This window comes from Cyrtonyx montezumae, unplaced genomic scaffold (genome assembly GCF_038088225.1).
Source record: "Cyrtonyx montezumae isolate F1298 unplaced genomic scaffold, pur_monq_1.0 scaffold_8, whole genome shotgun sequence".
Taxonomy (NCBI): Eukaryota; Metazoa; Chordata; class Aves; order Galliformes; family Odontophoridae; genus Cyrtonyx; species Cyrtonyx montezumae.
This window is the reverse complement of record NW_027072089.1, coordinates 93,260,839-93,282,979: the sequence shown is the minus strand read 5'-3', so window position 1 is coordinate 93,282,979 and position 22,141 is coordinate 93,260,839. Positions and strand designations below refer to the sequence as shown.

At 41.8% G+C, this 22,141-nt stretch overlaps 1 protein-coding gene across 3 annotated transcripts in view; it reads right to left on the bottom strand.

The window, feature by feature from the left end:
• Nucleotides 1-22,141, bottom strand: part of LOC136059115 (cytochrome c oxidase assembly factor 1 homolog) — a 46,812-nt gene that overhangs the window by 2,082 nt on the left and 22,589 nt on the right. For 2 of the 3 annotated variants that reach the window (XM_065753073.1, XM_065753071.1), the window contains exons 2-4: nt 6,565-6,667; nt 2,572-2,723; nt 618-694 (exon numbers count right to left, since the gene is read on the bottom strand). In XM_065753073.1, the coding sequence (XP_065609145.1) occupies nt 618-694; nt 2,572-2,723; nt 6,565-6,658 (323 nt within the window). In that variant the 5' untranslated portion in view covers nt 6,659-6,667. The remainder of the gene's footprint in view (nt 1-617; nt 695-2,571; nt 2,724-6,564; nt 6,668-22,141) is intronic. The other variant, XM_065753072.1, reaches the window with a different exon arrangement.

The following is a 22,141-nucleotide window of genomic DNA, read 5'->3' as shown; positions in this document are numbered from 1 at the left end:
TGCAGTGGAAGATGGAGTTTGAATTCAAGTTGTAATGCTCAGTTCCAGAAATCAGTTTCACCTTGCAAATCAAGATTTTCAAGCTTTAGTACTACAAGAATGTAAAGTCAATATTATGTGATGTGGAGTCAGAGCAACCTATCAACTTGTGTAAGATAACTCTTATCTATCATGATATTTAGCTTACCTTGATTCACTCTGATGTAACATGGAAGATAACTCCCTTACCTCAACACATAATACCAGACTGAAGTTGTGCTTGCTGTACAACCATCTCAGCATCTCCTTTGGAGGAGGGGTGGGGGGGGAACAATGTGCTCACAGTATCTTTGTATATGGGGAGTTACAGTTTGCAGAAGGCATTTCACACAAACAAAACGTTGTTCTTAAATTTGTACTCAGAGGCGTATTCAACACGTTTCTCAACTAATTTACATTTTTTGTCATAATGACGATAATAACCTTTCACAAGATCTTCAGACATGAATTTCCTCTTCCTTTGTGCGATGACCTCAGCAACACAGACAACTAAACCACGCATCCTGCTCCACTGTTTTCTCCTACCACTTCCATCCCTGCATCTATATATATCTCCCAGTACTTCCCCCAGTACACACCATTGATGGAAGTGATCAATTTCTGAGTTAATTAGAAAGTACCCTGTTGACTTTGTTCCAGATACTGGCAGTTTTATCTGCAGATACAAAAGTATGTTAGAGATTCAATGAAGCACATTATTGACATGAACATTTACTCCTTCCATAGTCAGACACAACAAAACTACCTCTCTTTTAGCTTAAACACTCGCTTTGTTTTTTGTTTGTTTGTTTGTTTTTTCTTTTTAATGTATTTCAAGCATTTCATTAAGCTTTCCTAATGGCTAACATGTACATGGTTATACAAGTATGTCAGTTCTGGCATACATTAATCTCTGCTGAAAGAATGTACGGTGTTACAGCTGCAACCCCCAGGGAAAACCACTCACTCACTGAAACATTTATGAGCAAACACCTTTCCTCACCAGAATGCATAGTGATAAAGAGGTGACCTGTATTGTGTTAGAGCTTCCCATAACCATAATAAGCCTGTAGGTTGTCTATCTACAGATCACTCAGTCCATTAAGACACATCAAGGTAATAAGACATTCAATTATTTTATCAGTGCCACAAATTCTGCTATTCAGGTTAGTTAATAAACAAAGCTGTGCTTAGTCCTGAAGATCTTAACTAACTGCACTCAGTCTGAAGTTTGAATAATAAAAATGTTTCCTATATAATACTTGTGCTCACAAATGGAAAATGCCAGGAGTTCTGAAATGGAACCAGTGGGTAGGAGCTAGGAATGCTGTGGAGCCAGTAAACTGATCTGTGATGTAATCATCAAAGATGCTTAACTAGTTTATTTCATGAAAACATGCATGTTCACTGAGATTGAAAGGATGAAAAAGTGGGAAAGAAAGTTGGTGGTTTATGTCTTGGGCGGGGTCTGCAGAAGGCTGGGTTTTGATTTCACCCTGAGTCACTCAAGTGACTAGCATTCTTAAAAGGTGACATAGAAAAATATTAGTGGGAAAAGTTCTTTTCTTTTTCTCAATCAGCGTAAGAGGTTGTGTGCTTGCCCTGGGTATTTGGCCTTAGATAAGATGCCTGGTAAAATCTCTGAAACCTGGGAAATGTTTTTGCCCAGGGTATCATGTAGGTAAACTCTGGCTGGAGTGAGATGTAAAGTGGAATTTTACATGAGTTGGCTGAAGGTTGATTTTCTTGCCCCAACAACCTCCTCCTTCACCTGCAGCATCTAGTCTATTCCCTACTGCTTTTATTTGGTCAAAAACAGACAAAAAAAATCATTAACAAACAAAATGATTCAAAAGGGACATAGTCTCTCAGTGAGCTGCCTGAAGAGGTCTCTGGGGATGTCCTGGGATTCCAGGACAGTCAGGGAAGAACAGCCAGTCCTCTTCTAAGTTTCTGGGTGAAAACACTGAGATGAAGTTCTTTTCATACAGCAACCCAGAGAGGAAGTTGACTTGTATGTGTGAGGTTTGCTTCAGCCCAGCCCTGGGGTAATGCAAATTAGCCTTGTGCAATACTTCATCACCCAGCACAGCGTTCTCCAGTGACTATGTAATATGAGTGTTTAGCCTCCTGTCAGGCAGTTATCCTCTATTGCGGAGACTTACAGGTGCTTTAAAAGCTGTGCCATTTGTGCTGTAAGCACCACTGTGCAGTTCATGAGTGGCAATAAAACTCTTCTGAACAAAGCTTTGAAAAATAACATGGAATATACCTGGGGGGAAGGGAGGCAACTGCTATTTGAAAACTGGATCTTGGTACATGATTAGAGTAAGAGAAGGATTCACTGACTTGGAAGGTCCCTTAGCATTCTGCAGCATGCCCACATGACCAAAAACAAAAACACCTTTCTTGCTGTTTCTAGTTCCTCTATCAGAGCTACCGATTTAAGTCTGGAAATCCACTCCTTCTCCAAATCAAGCCCATCGCTGATCAATTTTTACCTGGGCAGTCTACTGGGGAAGCCACTGTGTGACACAGTCTCTCCAGCATTACCTGTGCTCTTTCTGTGTCCACACGATTGCTTCTATCTGTCAGCTGGATGTTGTGAACCTTCAGAGGGGGAGCACCCAGGGCTTTCAGTGCAGCAGGATTGTTGTTCAGATGCTCCAAAGCCTGCTGATAATACTGAGTTCTGGCAAAACTTTCTACATAGGAGAAATGGGTTAGTGAGAAGATTGTCCACTTTAAAGAAATAATCAAAATAAATAAATAAAAGAATCAGTTGATTAAGAACTGGTTGACTGGTCATAGCCAATGGGCTGTAATCAACGGTTCTATGTCTGGGTGGAGGCTGGTCACAAGTGGTGTTCCCCAAGGGTCAGTCTTGAGACCAGTGCTCTTCAACATCTTCATCAATGACAGAGCCAATGGAATCAAGTGCACCCTCAGCAAGTTTGCAGATGATTCCAAGCTGAGTGGTGCAGTCAATACACTGGAGGGAAAGGAAGCCATCCAGAGGGACCTGGGCAAGGCTGGAGAAGTGGGCCCATGTGAACCTAATGAGGTTCAACAAGGCCAAGTGCAAGGTGTTGCACTTGGGCTGGGGCAATCCCAGGTATTTATACAGACTGGAGGAAGCACTCCTTGAGAGCAGCCCTGCAGAGAAGGACTTGGGCTGCAGCAAAAAAGGGGTGGCCAGCAGAGAGAGAGGTTGAAATCCCCCTCAACTCTGCTCTTGTGAGGCCCCATCTGGAGTACTGCCTCCAGGCCTGGGGCCCCAGCACAACAGGGGCACAGAGCTCTTGGAATGGGTCCAGAGGAGGGCCACTAGGATGATCAGAGGTCTGGAGGACCCCTCCTATCAAGAAATGTTGAGGGAACTGGGCTTGTTTAGCTTGGAGAAGAGAAGGCTCCGGGGAAACCTCATTGTGCCCTTCCAGTACTTGAAGGGGACATATAAATAGGAGGAGGAATGACTGTTTACATGGGTTGATGGTGACAGGACAAGGGGGAATGGCTTTAAACAAAGCCAGGGAAAATTTAGCTTAGACGTTAGAAGGAAGATTTTCACTTGGGGTGGTGATGCACAGGAACAGGTTGCCCAGAGAGATTGTGGATGCCCTATCCCTGAAGGTATTCAAGGCCAGGCTGGATTCAAGGCTCTGGGCAGCCTGGTCTAGTGGTTGGCAATGTTGCCCATGGCAGGGGGGTTGAAACTAGATGATCTTTGAGGTCCTTTTCAACCCAGGCCATTCTATGATTCTATGAAAAATATATTTCCTCCAAACTCCCACATCCACCCTGAAAAATAGTTCAGAACTTTTTATTAGGAGAAATCTGGCTAAAGGAATAAACTAATCCATACTTCAGAGAAGCAGTGCTGATTGTACCATTACTCAGCACACTTAAATGAAAAGAGCTGTCAATATAGCCTGTTCTGCACTGATGTACAGCTTATGACCAAGTGTCCCTGTTTGTCATATTTGTGTATTTTGTAAAAGAAGGAAAAAGAGACAAAAAGGCATAAGGATGAGTTTTTGAAGGTGCTCTGAATGTAATTCAGCTTTTTTAAAGGAGTACCGAAAATACTTCGGGAGTAGGGAATATTTATTTCATATACATTTATGCGGGGCATCAACAGCTGCTGCAGCTATGTAACTACTGCTGTGGTTCTAATACAGCTTTTCTAGCCTCAGACAGGAAACTGCAGCACTACCGAAGGATATATTAAAACAGAAGCACAAACAGGTGCCATTAAAGTTAATGGTCAAACAACAACAATAGCAGAATAGTCTGGATATGCGGTGTTGACATATGGAAGACAACTGTGGTAAACTGCTATTTGTCACTGTCTGGCTGCTTTGTATAGCTAGGCAGTGCTGTTCATTGATGACCACTGCATAAAGCATGTCTGCAAGGCTGGAAACATGACGACCTTCCTTATGGAGGAAGTGATTTGGCTAAAGACAGTTCTAAGTCTTGCCAGATGAAATTTCTACATGTGTTTCACACAAGCCCAACTTGATTCTGCTGACATCATGAGGAGCAGTGTCAAGATCAGAGTGTGTACTCATTAAAATTCTACTCTGACAACTTTGCTCTTGTTTTCCAAAGAGTTTAAAATAAGGCATACAATTTGTTTCCTGGTCTCTCCCTGTTTCTATCACTCTCTGAGCATGAAACTGAGAGGTGTTGCCCATTCTTCCTAATTAGAGGCATCTCCTGTGAGCAGACAGTATCCAGGTGGCATAGCAACAGCTCTGCTAGGCTGCATTCTGCATGGTCCTCTTGCCCCCTGGGCTATTCTAGGGAGCTCCAGCGAAAGAGATCTCAACATGCTGGCCCTTTAGTGGCTGTGGAGCATGGCAGATAGCCACTCAGACCCTGTTGTGTTAATCCTCCAGTTCAGAGGGTAAAATGGTTTGAGTTTCATGATGCCCCTGCTCACTCCCAGCAGCATCCCACTTTGAGAAGAGAATGTGAAATGCCCAGCTAATCTGCTTGTCTGCACGTGTTCTGCAGGAAAGCTGAAAGCACGCTGGGGTTGTCTGGGGAAACTGCTCCCATAAGAGAGGGAGTGGGTGTGAAGACAGCAGAAATATGATCACCTGAATGTTTGTACAAGCTTTCAAAGAGACCACGTGCATGCAGACTATTTCAGCCTGAAGGAATGGTAGGGAAGTGCTCATCTCCCCCCTTCTCCCTTCATTATGGAATCTGCTTGCTCCTTACAGATCCCAGTACAGGCCAGTTCTCTATACTGGGCAGAAGAAACTGATACAGCCCTGAGCATGGGCAAAAGTAGGCAGGTTTCCAGTGTGGACAGTATACACAATGACATACTTCTGAGTACAGAAAGTCTCATTTCCGCAGCCCAGTTGGCTTGCCACAAATCAGACACACGTTTAGGGGCTATTGGTATTGCAGCAGCCCAAGAAGTAGCCATTGCATTGAGCCATTTGATTATATGGCCCAGTGATGCAGGGAACAAGCTGTATCATTTTCAGTAGAGGGAGAAACTTTTTTTCTGAGATTTCTGGAAAGCAGTGCTGGAGTTGAAATTAAAAAAATGCTAATGTCCTTGTTAAAGCTGACTTCAATATTTTAAAGCATAAGAGGATCAAATGTCTGTCATATACTCCTGAGCTCAAGGGCATGAGCTGCCTAAAATTAAAGCCTGCTTTCCAGCCTTGTCTGATTTGTTATTAATATGTGTAAAATGAAGGGGAGGTTTCACAACTTATCTGAGGGCTTGAGGAACAGGCTTGGCTACACTTTTCTGGCAGCATTGTATGATAAGAAGGTAGCTGAAAAGCACTATCATTTGCTAGAAGCAGCAGGGAAAGGGAGAAAGGACCCCCTCAGACAGGTAAATGCTTTTTCTGTTCTGATGATAAGTAAACAATTTGAAAACAAAACAAAGCAACAGTGAAAAACCAACATACACTTGTACTAATCATTTCATTCTCAACCAAAGAGATGGCAATTAGGTCTGTGAGCACCGTTGGTTACCTGCCTAGCTTTTCTCTTCTTGTCCTGTTCTCCTTAGTGTTGGTTGCTTTTAACTGCTTTCATGGTCTTCAGGAGAAATTAATGAAATCTTTAGCACCTCACAGGCTTGTGGTGTTTATAGGACAGCACAAAGATTTACTGATAAAACTGCTAGACTTGAATACGTTCTCACAGATCCTCCTTTAAGTAGCTCTCTTCTTCCTGCCCAGATGTAAAATCTCAGTAATAAATGAAACATTACCATCTAACCTTTCATTTCATCCTAATTCCTAAGAAACCTCCCAGAAACCAGTATTCCTAGTGACCACAGCAGTCTGCTGTCTTCATAACTCCCGCCTTTGGAAATGGGTACAGCAGTGCTTTAGAATCAACCCTGGAATTAAATGAAGCAGAGGTAGAACCCAGAAGTTTCAGCCACACTTCCCTTAACTTCGTGTGCTTTTCAGATCTTACAAGCTGCTGTTTTTCCCTCTACACAAAAGCAAATGAAAGGGGCAGAGGAGAAATAAGGTTGCTAACAGCACCGAGACTTACTTTGCATAAGATTATACATAACCACACACCCCCCACCGCTGAACAGTCCCATAAAAATAGCCATTTGCTGCAGTTTTCTTAGAGAAGCTGGCATCTTTCCTCTCTGAAAAGAAAAAGGACAGACATTTGTTGTGAATGAAGAAAACTAAAGGGTTATTTCCCCCCTCCTCTTTTCTAAAAGACCTTTCCAACTGCCCAGACAAGCTGGCCTGAATGAAAGCACAACACAGGGCGGCTAGGCTCAATCTCACTGGGGCCCCACAGCACACCCAGAAGGCATCGTGGTGAGAAAGGAGCAAACTGGGGACCAAGCTGGGCTGAAAGTGTTTATTCACTTCTTTTAGTGATGCCACCACTTCACTAATTGCCGAGAAGAAAATGACCTCCCGGGTGTGGCAGGGAGCCAGGGCCCAGCGCATTGTCCTGGTGCTTCCCATGCACGCTCACTAGCACAGTGCAAGTATTCAGACTCCAGGGGCCAGATCTCTCTCTCTCGAGTAAACTCCTGTAAAGTAAACATACTTTGCAGCAGGGGCAAGTTTGATCTGAAGTCTTAAGCTGCAGAGCCAAGATATGCCAGCAAAGGTAGTGTAGCCAGGGTGTGTATTCTGGTTTTTCTTTCTTTTTGTTTTTCTTTCTTTTTTTTTTCCTAAGTTTCTTGCAAGCCTATTTTTCTTCCTTCCTGTATTCCCATTCCCACCAACTTCCAGTTTGCTCTTTTCACTAGTCCTGGTCATGGCGTCTGAATTGAATGACACAGCAGAGGGAACATCTCCAAGAAAGTCGATCCATTCTTCCATTTCTCTGTGTAAGAATGGAACTTTGCAGCTTAAGGAACCTGATCTAATGCTATTGCACACAGAAGGTTGGTAAGAAACAAGAGGAGCTGTCAGTGGGAATGCATCATGTAGCTTCTAGTCCTGGCTGTGGCAGGACAGGACCTGACCAAACATCTGAGTATCAGCCTATGTTCTTGCTTCTCAGCTAGGGGAAAGGGAGGAATGACCTTCACAGCAATTAAAAGAATTGAAAAATTAATAAAGGGCTGCTACATCCTTTTGATGTAGGAGCATAGACATCTGAATGTGTAGGGAAATTTTATGGGATTTCTAAACACAAATTTGACACCTAAATTCTTGTGCCAGGATGGTGTAACACAAGCATTATACTTAGTGAGAGCTGTTTAGTAAACCAAAGGACAAACCCAGTTACAGAAATATGACCTAGGCAATGCCATTTGAGTTCTGTTGTGAAAATCACCTCCTACATCCCTCAAGTATGCATTAGTCAGGTATTGTACAGCTGACAACCACAGTTTAGAGAGGGTGGAGAGGCGAACTACAGGGTCACTGTGGTACTGGTAAACTTCCTCAGCTCATCCCTCCTTTGAGATGTCCACATGTGTGTCTTGCATGCTCCAGTCCAAGGAAAACCGTGAATATAACCTAGATGTAATTTTTGTTCTTTCTAGCACTCAGTTTTAAAGCATGTTACTACTCATTCAAAGGCTTACTTTGTTAACTAGTTGATTTGGTTTTAAGAGGTCTTAATATTCATGTTTACAGCTTTTTTTTACTGAACATTTGTTGATAGCTAGTACTGGTAGCAATTCCACCCCCCCAAAAAAAATTTAATGCCATGGCAATCTTATGCCCCAAATCCCCAAGCTGCATCATTTGCACAATCACTCATCTCTCTCTCCCTCTTGATCCACTTCTCTGCTGGTGTTTCTTCACTTCCTCTGAGGAACTTGGGCACCATGAGAAGTTGCAGCAGAGAATGCAACAGTTTGTTTTGATACAGAAATGGTGACAGCCAGCTCACAAGGAAACAACATCAAGAGCTTTTTTGCTTGCTGGCATGTGTTTTCTGCTTTCTTTAAATCACAATTTACAACATTATTTTTTTCCTCAAAATGGAATATCTGATTAATATTTGTGCTGCTTGTAAGATGTGTCTTGCAAGGAGCAGGGTATACCCAGCCTGATGTGCTAACCAGCTGTTGCTCTCAGAGCTTGGTACACTGACTGTTATGCTGGATGCAGAGTAAAGTAAAGAACATGTTTGATGCCAACACCACATAACAGGAAAAAAAGGTTGTAAATTTGGAGAGCTGATCAGATATAACAGATTGTGACCTAAGGCATTTGTTTTGCCCCTTTCAAAGATGCAGTCTGAAACTGCCAGGCAAAATTTGCTTTTTATGATGAAATTCAAGGTAATTGAACACAAATGTCTGGGCCTGCCGGGTGCTGCTGACTGTTTGCGTGAGTAGAAGTAGAAAGACATAGAGCTCTTGCATCAGCAAGGAGGTTTTGACTGAGACTGAAGGAAACTGGCTATAACAAAGGGCTAGAACAAAATGGTCTGCAATTCGCTGTCATCAGCTTTGAGGTTCAGTCAGTCTCACGATCTGACTGCATCCAAACAGGCAAGATGGAAAATAAGAGGAACCTCTTGCCAATCAACCCTGTGCACATGCCTGTTCTCATTTTTGTCTCTACTCACAGTGCATCTTGATCCATCAGGCCACAGCATGCACAAGCTCAGACTGGCTTTGTGAATGGGGCAGAACAGAGAGCCAACAGCTGTGGGCACCCTGATGGTTCATAGGTTCATAAGGTTGGAAAGGACCTACAAGATCGTCTAGTCCAACCATCCTCCTATCACTATCCCTACCCAACTACTAAATCAAATCCCTTAGCACCTCATCTAAACGCTTCTTGAACAGCGCTAGGGACAGTGCCTCAACCACCTCCCTAGGCAGGCCATTCCAGTGCCTGACCACCCTTTCAGAAAAAAAATGTTTCCTCAGGTCTAATCTAAATCTTCCCTGGTGCAACTTGTGGCCATTCCCTCTCGTCCTGTCATTATTTATCAGGGAGAAGAGGCCCACCCCCTCCTCACCACAACCTCCCTTCAGGAAGTGGTAGAGTGCAATAAGGTCTCCTCTGAGCCTCCTCCAGACTAAACAATCCAGCTCCCTCAGCCGCTCCTCATAAGACTTGTGCTCCAGACCCCTCACCAGTTTTGTTGCCCTTCTCTGAACACGCTCCAGGTCCTCAATGTCCTTCTTGTCGTGAGGGGCCCAAAACTGAACACAGTACTCGAGGTGTAGCCGTATCAGAGCTGAGTACAGGGGGATGATCACCTCCCTGCTCCTGCTGGCTACACTATTTCTAATACAGGCCAGGATGCTGTTGGCCTTCTTGGCCCCCTGGGCACACTGCCGGCTCATGTTAAGCCGAGCATCAACCAACACCCCCAGGTCTTTTTCCTCTCTACATTCTTCAAGCCATTCTGCCCCAAGCCTATAGCATTGCATGGGGTTATTATGGCCAAAGTGCAGGACCCAGCACTTGGTCTTATTGAACCTCATCCCATTGAGCTCAGCCCAGCTGTTCAGCCTATCCAAATCTCTCTGAAGGGCCTCCCTACCCTCAAGCAGTTTGACACATCCTCCCAACTTGGTGTCATCTGCAAACTTACTGAGGGTACACTCAATTCCCTCATCCAGGTGATGATGGCATGTCAGGATGGTGCTATCCAGGAATGTGATTTGGCAGCTGAGAAATGTGGAGATCAGTTACGTGCTGCTACTCTGGGCTGCGCTCCCCTCAGAGCCATGGCCCACCATAAGCCCTGGCAAAGCAAATCTGCGGGAGCTGAGGCGCGCCTGAGACACCTGCTGGCATTAGTCCCTCAGCCTGCTCCAGCTCTGCCAATCTCTTCACTGCTGCAGAGAGTATCCCCATCACCTGCTTGCTCTTGCACAGGGTAGCCAGCTGGTCAGACCTCTCCCCTTTCAAGCTGGGCCTTGTTGGCCTCTCTGTTCACCTCCCACTTATTTCTCAGCTGTTCTCTGGCCTAGTCCTATGAGCGTGTGTTGCATGAAGAGGTTAAGAGCTGTACATTTTAACCAGTCTTTGGAGATCTTGTAAACCTTTTTAATCCCACAGTTGTTGGTCGGCTTCCAAAAGCAAGGACAAAGATGTCCTTGGAACCTCTAAGGGGCAGCCATTCCCCTTCCCTGCCATCTTGATCCCTTGCAGGATGGATGCCCAGATATTGTGTTCACATCCTTGAACAACCCTCAGCATGCAGCTGTTGATGATTTTGTTGTGATGACACACCAAAGTCATCAGTGGGAGATACTAATGAAGGCAGCTTGTGGAAGATCCATGGTATGGAGTTGTTGCCTGCAAGGATTCATCGTTAAAATCTGTGGCCACTTGTTGCTGCTATATGCTGCTTTGGTAGAATGCCACAGGGCTGGCACATAAGAGAAGGGAAATTGAGATGGGCTGAGATACATTACTCTTCTTCTGAGACTTTCTAAAAATTATATAGAGCTTGCAAAGCATTTAGGGTATTAAAGGGAAAAAAAAAAAGAACAATGACTTCATTCAGCATAATGGAGTAATTGTATGACAATGCAGTTAGAGAATCTTATAAATGAATAAAATATGCAGTTGCCTCATCATTAGGGAAGCTCAAATTGCTATCTGTGACAGAGATCTCTCCTCAGAACCTGTTATACCACTAAGAAGTTGCAAGTCAACTTGTGGAAAAGCAGATTTCTTCTCAATGGCTAATTAAAAAAAATACAATTTAAAAGTTACACTGTTCTGCATAAAGATATCTTCCCTCTTGCAATTCACAACAGTAAGAAAGATTAAGTGGAGATTAGTGTACACAGAAACACTAAGCCTACAGTTACCAAAAGAGATATTAGATCATTGTAAGTAATGTTTTCTAAAATAAGTATTAAAGAGCAGAACTTCCTAATAAGGGCAGTGGCCATCTCATGCCTTGAAAATAGTAAGATCTGGTGGAGAAGGCAGTCTTCAGGCCTGACACTGAATGTAAGCAGGACACAGAGAGTTAACAGTGAGATTAAACAAACCCAGAGAGGTGGAAGATTCCCAGGATCACATGTGAAATGGTGGGCTACTGCAACAACAAGGTCTGTTTTTAATTAGACTTTTGATCTTCACAGAAGATTTAAAACATATAGGCTGGACTTCAGGGATTCACCTTATTTTCAGCAAATTCATATCTTTTTTTCTGGTCTCTGCAAATCATGTAAGTAATTCTTTTTCCACTGGTGTTAGAGGTTGATCTAAGGCACCTCCACCAAAGGCAGGGGAGCAGTGAAGCTATAGGCTTTTCCACTAAGCTATAGCCATTCTTTTTATTTGTCTCTGGATAAAAAAGGAAAGCTGGAGCTGCAGGTTCTCTGGGGAAGGAACCTCCTCCTCCTCCTGGCACTACCAAGCTCCACCAGCATGTCCGGCTTCCAATTGCAGTCCAAACAGTAAACAGTAATATTGCTGTGAATTCAGACAGAAGCTACTTGATCTATGCAAACTGTGTGATCACTGCTGGTTACCTCAATTTTGGCCACTGATTACTTACTTGGCTAGAACAATACACTGATAGCCATTAATACAGGCACCTGGGAGCCTTTAAACCACTGTAAACCACTGCAGTCCTGAGTTATCAGCTTGACATGTTAAATGTGTGTGGCAAAAGGCTACACTTCAATTGAAGTAAACCTTATCATGTAATTTAAACTTGGACCTCAGCATCTAAATTCAAGGATCTGTTGCCTTGGGATCTCCCAGAAGTCCTTCTGCAACTCAGGTTGATGGGATATGAGTTGGCTCCAACTTCAGCTTTTGAGAAAACCACCCAGGAAGTCATGGCAGTCATAACAGATGAGGGTAATGTCTGATAAACTGCATACAAGCATGCATTTTTATTGCACATTCTTGCTATTTGGCTTGCTCAGGTGGATAGATACAGCTCATCCATTGATTTTATATGATCCATAAGGCATCTGAGTTTGATTCTATTTATGTATTAATAATGGCCAGGACATAATTTTATACAGCTTCTTGACACTGTTTAGCCAATATCTTCATCACTGGTAACATCACCAACGATGGGACAGTACAATAGAAGTTTTTTGTTGTTTTGTTTTTTTTTTTTCTCCAGCTGCACTGAAAAGGTGTATGTTAATATTTAGGAGGTAAGCCACTTTTTCAGCCAGCTTTGAAATGTTGCCTTGAGGGGTCTTCTTGGGAATAGCTCCTTCAAAAGTGTAACTTACTTTGGTTAAAATGCTTTGAAAGGACAACTGTGTGTATGAGAAAGATTACTGACAAGCCAGAAAACTGTGGCAAGTTTATTTCTGCCTTTGCTGCTATCAAATTAACAAGGAAAATAAAAGTAGTTACCAGAGTGATTAAAGAAACTAAGAACACTTCAGTTTTTCAGTTGTGTCACATCTCCTAGGGTTATGGTACAACACAGGTGGCTCTGTTCGGTCGTTACAAAGTCTAAGGTGGTGCCTAATAGACACTTTATTTTCATTTCCTTTTTTTTTTCTCTTGGGTGCTCTCACTTGAACATTTTTGTTTCTTTATATATCTTTGCACATCTTCTGTCACAGACTACTTTCCCATGTGCTATTAAGTCACATCTACTACATTTCTTTTCCCCTTGTCTACCTCCCTTACTCCTCCACCTGACCATTCCCTCTGCAGACTATCACACCACTCCAGTGCTGTGCAGGCAGAAACAGCAGTACCATTGTTCCTATTGTTCAAGGAGCCTTCTCTTGCCATCCTTCAGTTTATCCCTCTGTGAAATGTTTTAATCTTCCTATCTGTGAAAAATGAAGGCAGATGCCTATATTCTTGCTGTTTTTCTGCCAAGTTGCAATGATCCTTAAGTATCTTAAGAGTTTTCAAAGGGTAGGCTTATGTGCTAGTGAGTTCAACAACCCATACTAAAACATTCTGTCAACTGCAGCTGTTTATACTTTGTACTGAAAGTCGAGAGATGTCACAGAGGTATTACTAGGGCATATTTCTGAAAAAGCAAGATAATTATCCTACAGGGTGACCCATTTTCTTTGTTATTAGAGCACGACATTATAGGTTAATGTCTAATAATCTGTCATTAACATCCATAATTGTATGTTTCTGTAATTGGATACTGTGGGGGGAGGAAGGTGTGAATATTCACCTTCTGTATTTTCAAGGTGAATTGTTATGGATTTAAGAGTAAGGGCTTGTAAGCAGGGTAAATGAAAAACTTGCATCCGAAGTTCAGGAAAAGAAAATTGGTGGTGTTTGTGCTTTTAACAGTGAGTTCTTTACCTGGGAAAACTACAGGACAGATTCTTGGCTTCCCTGCCACAAGGAGTGAGGTCACCAGAACTGCAATCCAAGCTTCAAAAGAATTGCTCCACTCTGCACCAGCACATCCCCACAGCCTGCGTCACAGCCTGGCTTCCAAACAGCCACATTAAAACAAAATAATCTCACAGAGAAAAAGCAAATATATATCCCTTTGACTATATCAGGAATAACAGCACGCTTAGCAGAAGTGGACTTTCAAGCCAGAGAGTTTTTCATATTGTGATGTATGTATTCTGTACCTAATTTCCTAGAATAGATTCACTGAACCTGCGAGATGATCAGTGGAGAGTAGCATTTCTCATGGCAAGATCAAAGAGCTTTCAATGCCTTGTATGCAGCAGCAGCTACTTAACTTTCATGCCAGTCTACAGCCATTTTTCTGTATCCAATACATTAATTACAACAAAGACACTTACAAGTTCCCAAAGCCTATCTAGCTGTAACTAAGCTTCATAAACCCTGACATAGGAAAAAGCATTCAAATACAAGGAGCGTGCAATAACTTTACTGCACTTTGCCTTGTAAAAAGAAAACAAAATTGTCACAAAACTCCCTACAAGTACTCCAAATGTCACTGGGCTAGGAACTGTATGTGGCTACATGAGAAGTTAGTCACTGCTTGGATAACTGCAGTCCCTAACTCTGATTCTGACAAGACTTACGTTTGTCTGTAGACTTGCGAACTTCAACAATGTAATCCACATGCGTGTGTGCAGTAAATGTGCATGCAGTAGACAGTGACCTAAAGGAATTAGATGCCAAAGGAGGCTGTCACAGGAAAAAAATGTTTCACTCAAGAACATGGTGTAAATCACATGATGTTTGCTCCAGTGAAAATGTGCCTGCTTCCTGAAAGGAAGGGGTAAACGATGCGAACAGCTCTGCTGTGACCAGCATGAAGCCTGATTTACAAAGCCTTTAAAAATTAACAAGGAAAGTGAAAGCAGTCAATAGAGTGAATAAGGAATCTGAACAACCACATTATTCTTAAGGCCAGGCAGATTGCTTATACAATGCCTTTTATTATTAAAGCAATACATATTTTGGCACATCACAGTTTGCTTTTATTCATATTTCCTACTGAAAACAATAAATAAAATGCTACCCTATAACCCTCTAGGTTCTCAAAAGTGGCATGTTTATTTCAAGCACCCACATTTACACTCTACCAGGAGGGCCCTACTCCTCTCCTGAAAGTCAAATCCCTTTGAAATACATCAGAACAATGGTGTAAAGCCTAAAGCTTTGAGAAAAAAACTGATTACTTTCAAACATCTTGGAGAACTAGATTGTTTCCAGAAGCTGGTTCTTACTCTTATGAGTAGAACTGGTTCAGTACCAGTTAAATCTGTTAACAACAATTAAGATCTGGGAAAAAATAGCCTCAAATATACAGGACATTTTAATATGTGTTGAACAGCAGAAACAGCAAAAGACCAACAGGGATTCTGACCTAAATACACTCTGTTCTGAGAATAAAAAAAAATAAAAGTTATGATGGAAAACATTTAAAAAAAGGAAAAAAAAAGAACAAAACTAAACTCCTGTCATACTTGAAGGTGACAATTCAGATTGTTAACTTGTGCACAGAGTTGTGTGGATATAAAGATGGAGAGAGCAAAGGGACAAAGAAAGTGGTGGAGCCTAACACTCAGCTTGTACATACTGCATCTAGGGTCAGACCTCTAACGTGATCAAAGTAACAGTTTCTGATTCATCCATCCACACATGGGGAAAAAGAAACATATGCTGGATGCTCACAAATCAGTTGAGTGTGAATCAGCTTCTCTTCCAATGTGTCCAGGCAAGAGGAACCTGAGAGAACAGCTGACTTCAATCCAATTTTCCTCCCCTGAACATGTGGGAAAATGTTTGAGGGAAAATGTCTCTTTTATTTAACAGTTTAACTTATGTTTTTATTTTATTCATTAAATTGTAGGACCTTTAATAGCTCCTGTTAGAGAAGGCAAGGCTTTTTAATTTTGCAGAAATGTGGCAGTAAAACATGAAATGGCTTCACAGGAAGCCTTTGCCAGGCTGAACATTTGGTGCTTGCACCATTCTCTCTCTTAGGCTGAAATACCCCAGACTGAACAGTTTCAACAAATCACCAAACAGAATTGTTTCTTATACCCAAACTACCACTAGGGGTATGGAGACAAGCTGTTCCTACTAAGTTACAGCATGGGGCAGGTGTCATGGTCTGAGAGTTGGACAAAAGCACAAACCACACTTTTACATACTGTTGATGGATGAGATTTTTCAAAACACTGGGTGCCTTGTGCATGCTCAATAATTGGTACCTCTACAGGTCCACTGTTTCCTCCAAGTGCTGGGTTCTTTGAAAATTAGGCTGTCCTCTGGCACTTTAAGACACGCCCTCAGTGGCACTTTTCAAAGAGGAATGCTAACAACATTCATTATTTCCTGATAAACTTATTGCTACAATAAGTACCTTCAAAAACTTTTTTTTTTGTAATGTTTTGAACATTTGTCAAATGCTAGATTACCAAGGGATAAATGTAATGAAACCTGACAAATACAGCACACATGAAACTCATAGGTGTTTTGCAATCCTTTAGAAAGGAAAGATCCTTTAAAATCCTTTAAAGGTCAGCTAGCTGGCAGGAATCCATGCCCACAGACTTCCTAAATTGAAGGCTCTACAGGAAAGACATTGTCTTCAACCACAACACACAATTGCTTCCGTTTGCTCGTTTTCTATTCTCATTGCATGCTACTCAGCTCTCCTTTTGTGGGAATCAGGATGAGTGATAGAAATGCCATCGCTTGTATAAAATGTTACTCCCAGAGATCCCTGCTCAGACAGAGAAAGCCTCAACTTGGTGTGACACTGAATTTATCAGTACCTTTTGCAGTTCATACAGCACCAGTGCAGGCAAAGCAGAAGACAGCACGCCCAGGTTGCATAAGCTGCTTAGGGGTCTGACTCACTGTGTCACTGTGGCAAATTTCAGGTGTCTCAATTCACACTTGCAAAAATAAGTGGCTACATACTTCCTGGTTCCTACTTTGCTGGAAGAGAGTGACATTTAATGACTTCAAAATGCTCTGACAGCCTAAGATGTAATGTTACTTAGGCATGAAATTCCCCAGGTACGATACACACGTGATGAAGCATGACAGTGTGCTCCAGAAAAAAATGTATTCTGTAGCCTAGCACAGGGTGTGTTGTAGGACTAGCAGAATAATTATAGCAGCCACAGTTGGCACTTATTATAAAATTTTAAAAGCTGTTAACAGGTCATTAATAATCTGTGACTACCTTCCTTAATAGTATTCTTCAGTCAACAGTCATGAGAGTAAGGGGGTGGAGGAAACGGGTTACACCTTCTCCCAAGTCACCACAGAAGGCTGATACCCTTCTTTTTCATCACTTTGTAATCCGCTTGTTTACTTCCTTCTGGTGGCTCCTCTGTCTGTATCTTCTCTAACTGCTAGCTCTCACATAGCTTTCCAATCAAGAATGGTAAGGACCTTTGTGAGAGCCCAAGGGAATGCAGCCTGCTCTTGGTGACCCAGCCTGTGAGATCTCCGTGATGGGGCCCCGGCCCCTGGCCTGGGATGTCCACCAGGCCCCCTTCATTCCTCTGACCAGAGTTCCCCAGCATGCTCTCCTGATTTTCAAGGTTATTTTGCCTGCAAGGCATCTCTGCAATTACACCGTGCAGCAGTTTACTCTGTCTTGTCTTGCTCCTTGACTTCTGTGCTTAGGCAGATGGTTGAAGGAGAGAAAGCAACTTGTTTCCTTGCTTCTTCCAACAAACACATGCTCTCCAGAGCAGACTGATGCCTTAAAACCGGATACAGGGCATCAATTTATCTTTTGGGATCAGCTGTAGCGTATAAAGCATTTGCTAGCTCTGGTTTAATGCTTTTTGACATTGTCAGGCCCCTTTCAGTGAACTTCTGCCTTGAAACCAACTTGACAGCGAGTATTGTTCCACATTTATTAGTACCATACACGTCATTTTCAAACTGACATGTTTCAAGGCCAGGCATCAGCTGTGTTCAACTCTGGCTTGAAAAAAAAATATTCAGACAACAGCACAGACCTCCTGCTACTAACAAGTAAATAGATAAATAAGTAAGTAAACATATACCTTTACCATGCTGCTGTTACATCTTTTTACTATTTCCAACTCTTTTTTGCTTTTTTTTTTTTTTTTTTAATCAGGGTTTCAAATTTTCAAGTACTCACATCCCTGTACTCTCCCCTTTTTGGTTTCTTTAGGAAAGAGCTTTTTGTTGTTGTTTGCTGGCTGGGTTTTTGTTTTGTTTTTTTTTTTTTGTTTTGTTTTGTTTTGTTTTGTTTTTTTCAATCTTCTTTGAATTTGCTCCTTTCTCTCTCTTCTGGATGCAAACTTAAATTCCAGAAACTCGAATCTACATAAAAGCTAATTAATTTCAGAAATTGTTTTTCCTTTCCTTTTTATTTTTGTCTTTATTCTTATTTCAGAATGAAAATGTTTTGTTCCTATAGCCACTATAATTTTCTATTATACTTAAAATGTTCAGCTTAGTGTTTACTTAGTCAAGAAGCTGATGATGCCCATGACAGGACCAGAGTGTTTGGTTAGCAGCAGGGAGGGAAAAAAAAAAATCAATAACTCTAAGCATTTGGCAGCTTTGTGGGCAGGAAATCATTTGTATTCTCTGGTTTAAATCAATGACCTTATTTTCTTTGTTGTTCCAACAGGAAATTATAAACTCTGTGAACATTATTTGCATAGTGCCTTTCTGCAATACACTTGTATATTCTTGGGCAGAGCAATATGTTAACCCCAGCAGTTCTTCTCTGAGGTTTCTGTCAGCAAAAGCCAGCCAATTTAGCTTGCAATGTTCAAGCTGCAAGCACTTTGTATTACTCTAAATGGAGGCAGAATAGAGCATGATGTGAAATGATCTCCTTCTTCATTTTCAACTGCATCTAAAAGTGAAGGCAGTATTATTTCATTATAATGCTGTCCACTGCAGAGTAAAAAAACTTGTAACCTGTCAAAACATTGTATTTTCAGTATGATGGAGAGAAACTTGCCACTTCACATTAAAGTTGCAATTGTGCCTTTGTATCTTGTTTGTCATGAATGCCCTAGGGTGCCAGGTACGGTATTAAAGCACTGCACCTTTACTTGACCTCTACTGAGCATTACAGACTTTGTGTTTATGTAAGTTTTGACTTCCTCTATCCTGTCCTTTTGCTAAATGCACTTAAGGAAGAAAAAGAAACTGCCTGCTTGTGCGCTTGTGCCCACCGCTACACCAAGTCCACATTAGCTATTTCTTAGCATATCAGAGAGCCAGCCTTCAGAAGACAAGCTAGTTTTACAAGATCAAGAAGATGAGTAAACCTTTTTTCTATTTTATTTATTTATTTTTCTCCAATGTGATCACAGTGCAGCCCCAATGCCTGGGATTCATTTCCATGACCAGCTGCAGTTGCAGCTTGCAGCACCAGCAAATGGCACTGTAAAGCTTCTGGGTCTAAGCACCCTCCTTTGCATGCTTACCCTCATCCTCTGCAGGAAACTGATGTGGTTTATCAGTTTGAAAAACATGTTTGTAACACCAGAAACCACTACAACCTCTGTAACCTGCACTGGAATTCAAAGTCATAAAATTTAGACATCCAAATTTGTCTGCTTTGGTTTTGCATGACAAGACCTTTCACAGTAGTTCTCAACATCCCTTCTATGATTCCAATGCCATCAGCACAAAGCAGCAGTCACGAAGTGATACCTGAAGTATCGTTATTAGTTATGTCACAGGTCTTCCTAAAACACAATAAAATACTACTCTGAATGGCTGAAGTGGAAGTAATGTATAATCCCAGCACTCATGCTTTTTTCCTATTGTCAGGTGTAAGGCTGCTGATCCCAACCTCATCACACTTTGTTCTTCCCACTGTACATTCTATGCATTCATTCACTGGGGTCCCTCTCAGAGCTGCTGGGAGCCAGAGCACTGTTAATGTTTTCAGAATTCCCTGGTTGAAGGGAAAAGGTGCCTCACATTCTCATGACAGACAGAGTTCAAAACAGAATCCAAGAATGGCTGAGGTTGGCAGGGACCTCTGGGTCCATCTGCTCCAACCTCTGTTCCAGCAGAGACGTCCAAAGCAGGGTGCCCAGGCCCATGTCCAGGCAGCCTTTGAAGATCTCCAAGGAGGATACTCCACAATGTGTGCCAGAGCTCTGTCACTCACACTGCACAGAAGTGCTGCCTGGTGTTCAGAGGGAACCTCCTGTGTTCTGGTTTGTGACCACCACCTCCTGTCTTGGCACGAGGCACCACTGAATACAGCCTGGCTCCATCTTTTTCACACCCTCCCTGCAGGTACTTATATACAGTGATAAATTGCCCAGAAAGGTTGTGGATGCCCTCTCCTGGGAAGCATTCAAGCCCAGGCTGTATGGAGCCTTGAGCAACCCATCTAGAAGGGGGTGACCCTGCCTATAACATGGAGGGGGGGGGGGGGGAGGGTGGAACTAGATAATCTTAAAGGTCCCTTCCAACGCAAACTTTTCTATGATTCTAAGTTTCCTCCTGACCCTTCTTTCCCCCAGGCTGAACAGTCCCAGAAAGTAGAATGCTAAAACAAAGGGATGAATTGGGTAGCTCTTGTTCAGTTGACTTACTTCTATGGAGCGACTCAAAATCAAATGGACATTTTTTTCTTTGCTGCTTTTCCTCCCTTCCCCACACACATGTCCTAAAATGTCATTCTGTCACCTTTCTCTGTTGAACGCCACATACCTGGAATCTTTCCATATCACAAGAAATGCTCTAATCTGTAGAGCAATGCAAATAGAATAGCTCACTTCAGAAATATGAACTGGTCTGGTTAGTTTTATGCCTTGGACTATTGGTGAGTGATTTGTGATTACATCCAAATAAAACATAATCAGAAACTGTGGAGTGATAGTGATGTGTGTACAAAGAGGAGCGGACAGTCTTCCCATGAGAAGAATATCCAGAGGAGCTCCTGTTATACACAGGAAAGTATAGCTCATAATCCAAGTCTTTTGAGGTTGTGAAAGGTGTGTTACATGACTAATTCATTTCACAAATATAGGACAAGTCATTTCATAATGGAAAAAATGATTTTCCCAGGTAATTTGTTTTTAATGTTATCCTCTTAAGGCCATGTGTTTTCTAGTATGCAGAAAAATGGCAAAGAAGAAAAAATGCTGATAGACCTAAAAACTTAGCTTCAAAACAGAAACTTGTGGATTGCTGTTTTTTAATATATATAAAATACATAGTCTTTGAAGTTTTTTTTCCCATGGGATTTATGTCGTCTGTTTACAAATACATATATATATGTATATACAATAATACATACATACATACATATATATAATTATTTCTGGGAAAACAGAATAGAACAAAAAAGAACAAAAAAAATACAGACCTGGACTACACCTTACACCAGGTGATTTAGTGCTGCAGTGTTCAGGGTACTTAGATGTAAAATAAGCTCAAAAAATCTTTACCTAATTCAGGGCACGTGTACCATTCTGCTCTGGTTTTGCATTGCTCTTAGACGTACTGCTGTATTTGAATGGAATTGAATGAGATAGCAAGATTAACTCTTTTCTTGAGTTTTACATAGCACAATGACTTCACTGACTTTGTGAAACAGCCTGATGTAATTTAACATTTATAACATTAGTAACAATGCTCCACACTCCATTTCTTCCTATTTTAAATGAAGTATAACGTGCTATCAGAGAAGATAGGATGGGACTACTTACTCTGTGGATGTACAAACAATAAGAGAGCAAAATTGGCTGATAATTATACAGAGCTAGAACTTAGCAGATCCACTCCTCTGCCCAAGGCTGGCACAGAAAAGGAGAAAAAACTTTATTTTTTTTTGTGTTCTCTACATTGTGATTCATTAGATACATCCTCAAGTGTCTTAATTATTCTTCATTTGAGTTGGGCACTCCTTTCTAATAGGCCGTTCTCCTCCACCCAGCAGCTAGGCAAGCAATTGGTGCTACATTCTGGTTTGGAAGTTCCCATAAGCATAGGATTTTCCCCTGGGGATGTTTTGTCTGGTTTTGTTTTCTTTGTTTTGTTTTTTGTTTTTTTTAATGTTGCAAAGGTCTCACTGGAAGAAAGAACTGGCCTTACAAGGTCTGTGTGCCTTGTTGAGAGATGAATACTAGTTGCCATATATAATACCCAGTCCTAATGCAGAAAGGAAGAAGAAAACAACCAATCATTTCTAACACCTGCAGCAAGCTTTGCTCCCCAGACTGCCTTTCTTTCCCAAATCAGTTTGTTAACTACAATTCAGTTATGTGCAATTTGTGACTTACAGGACTGAGAGTCTA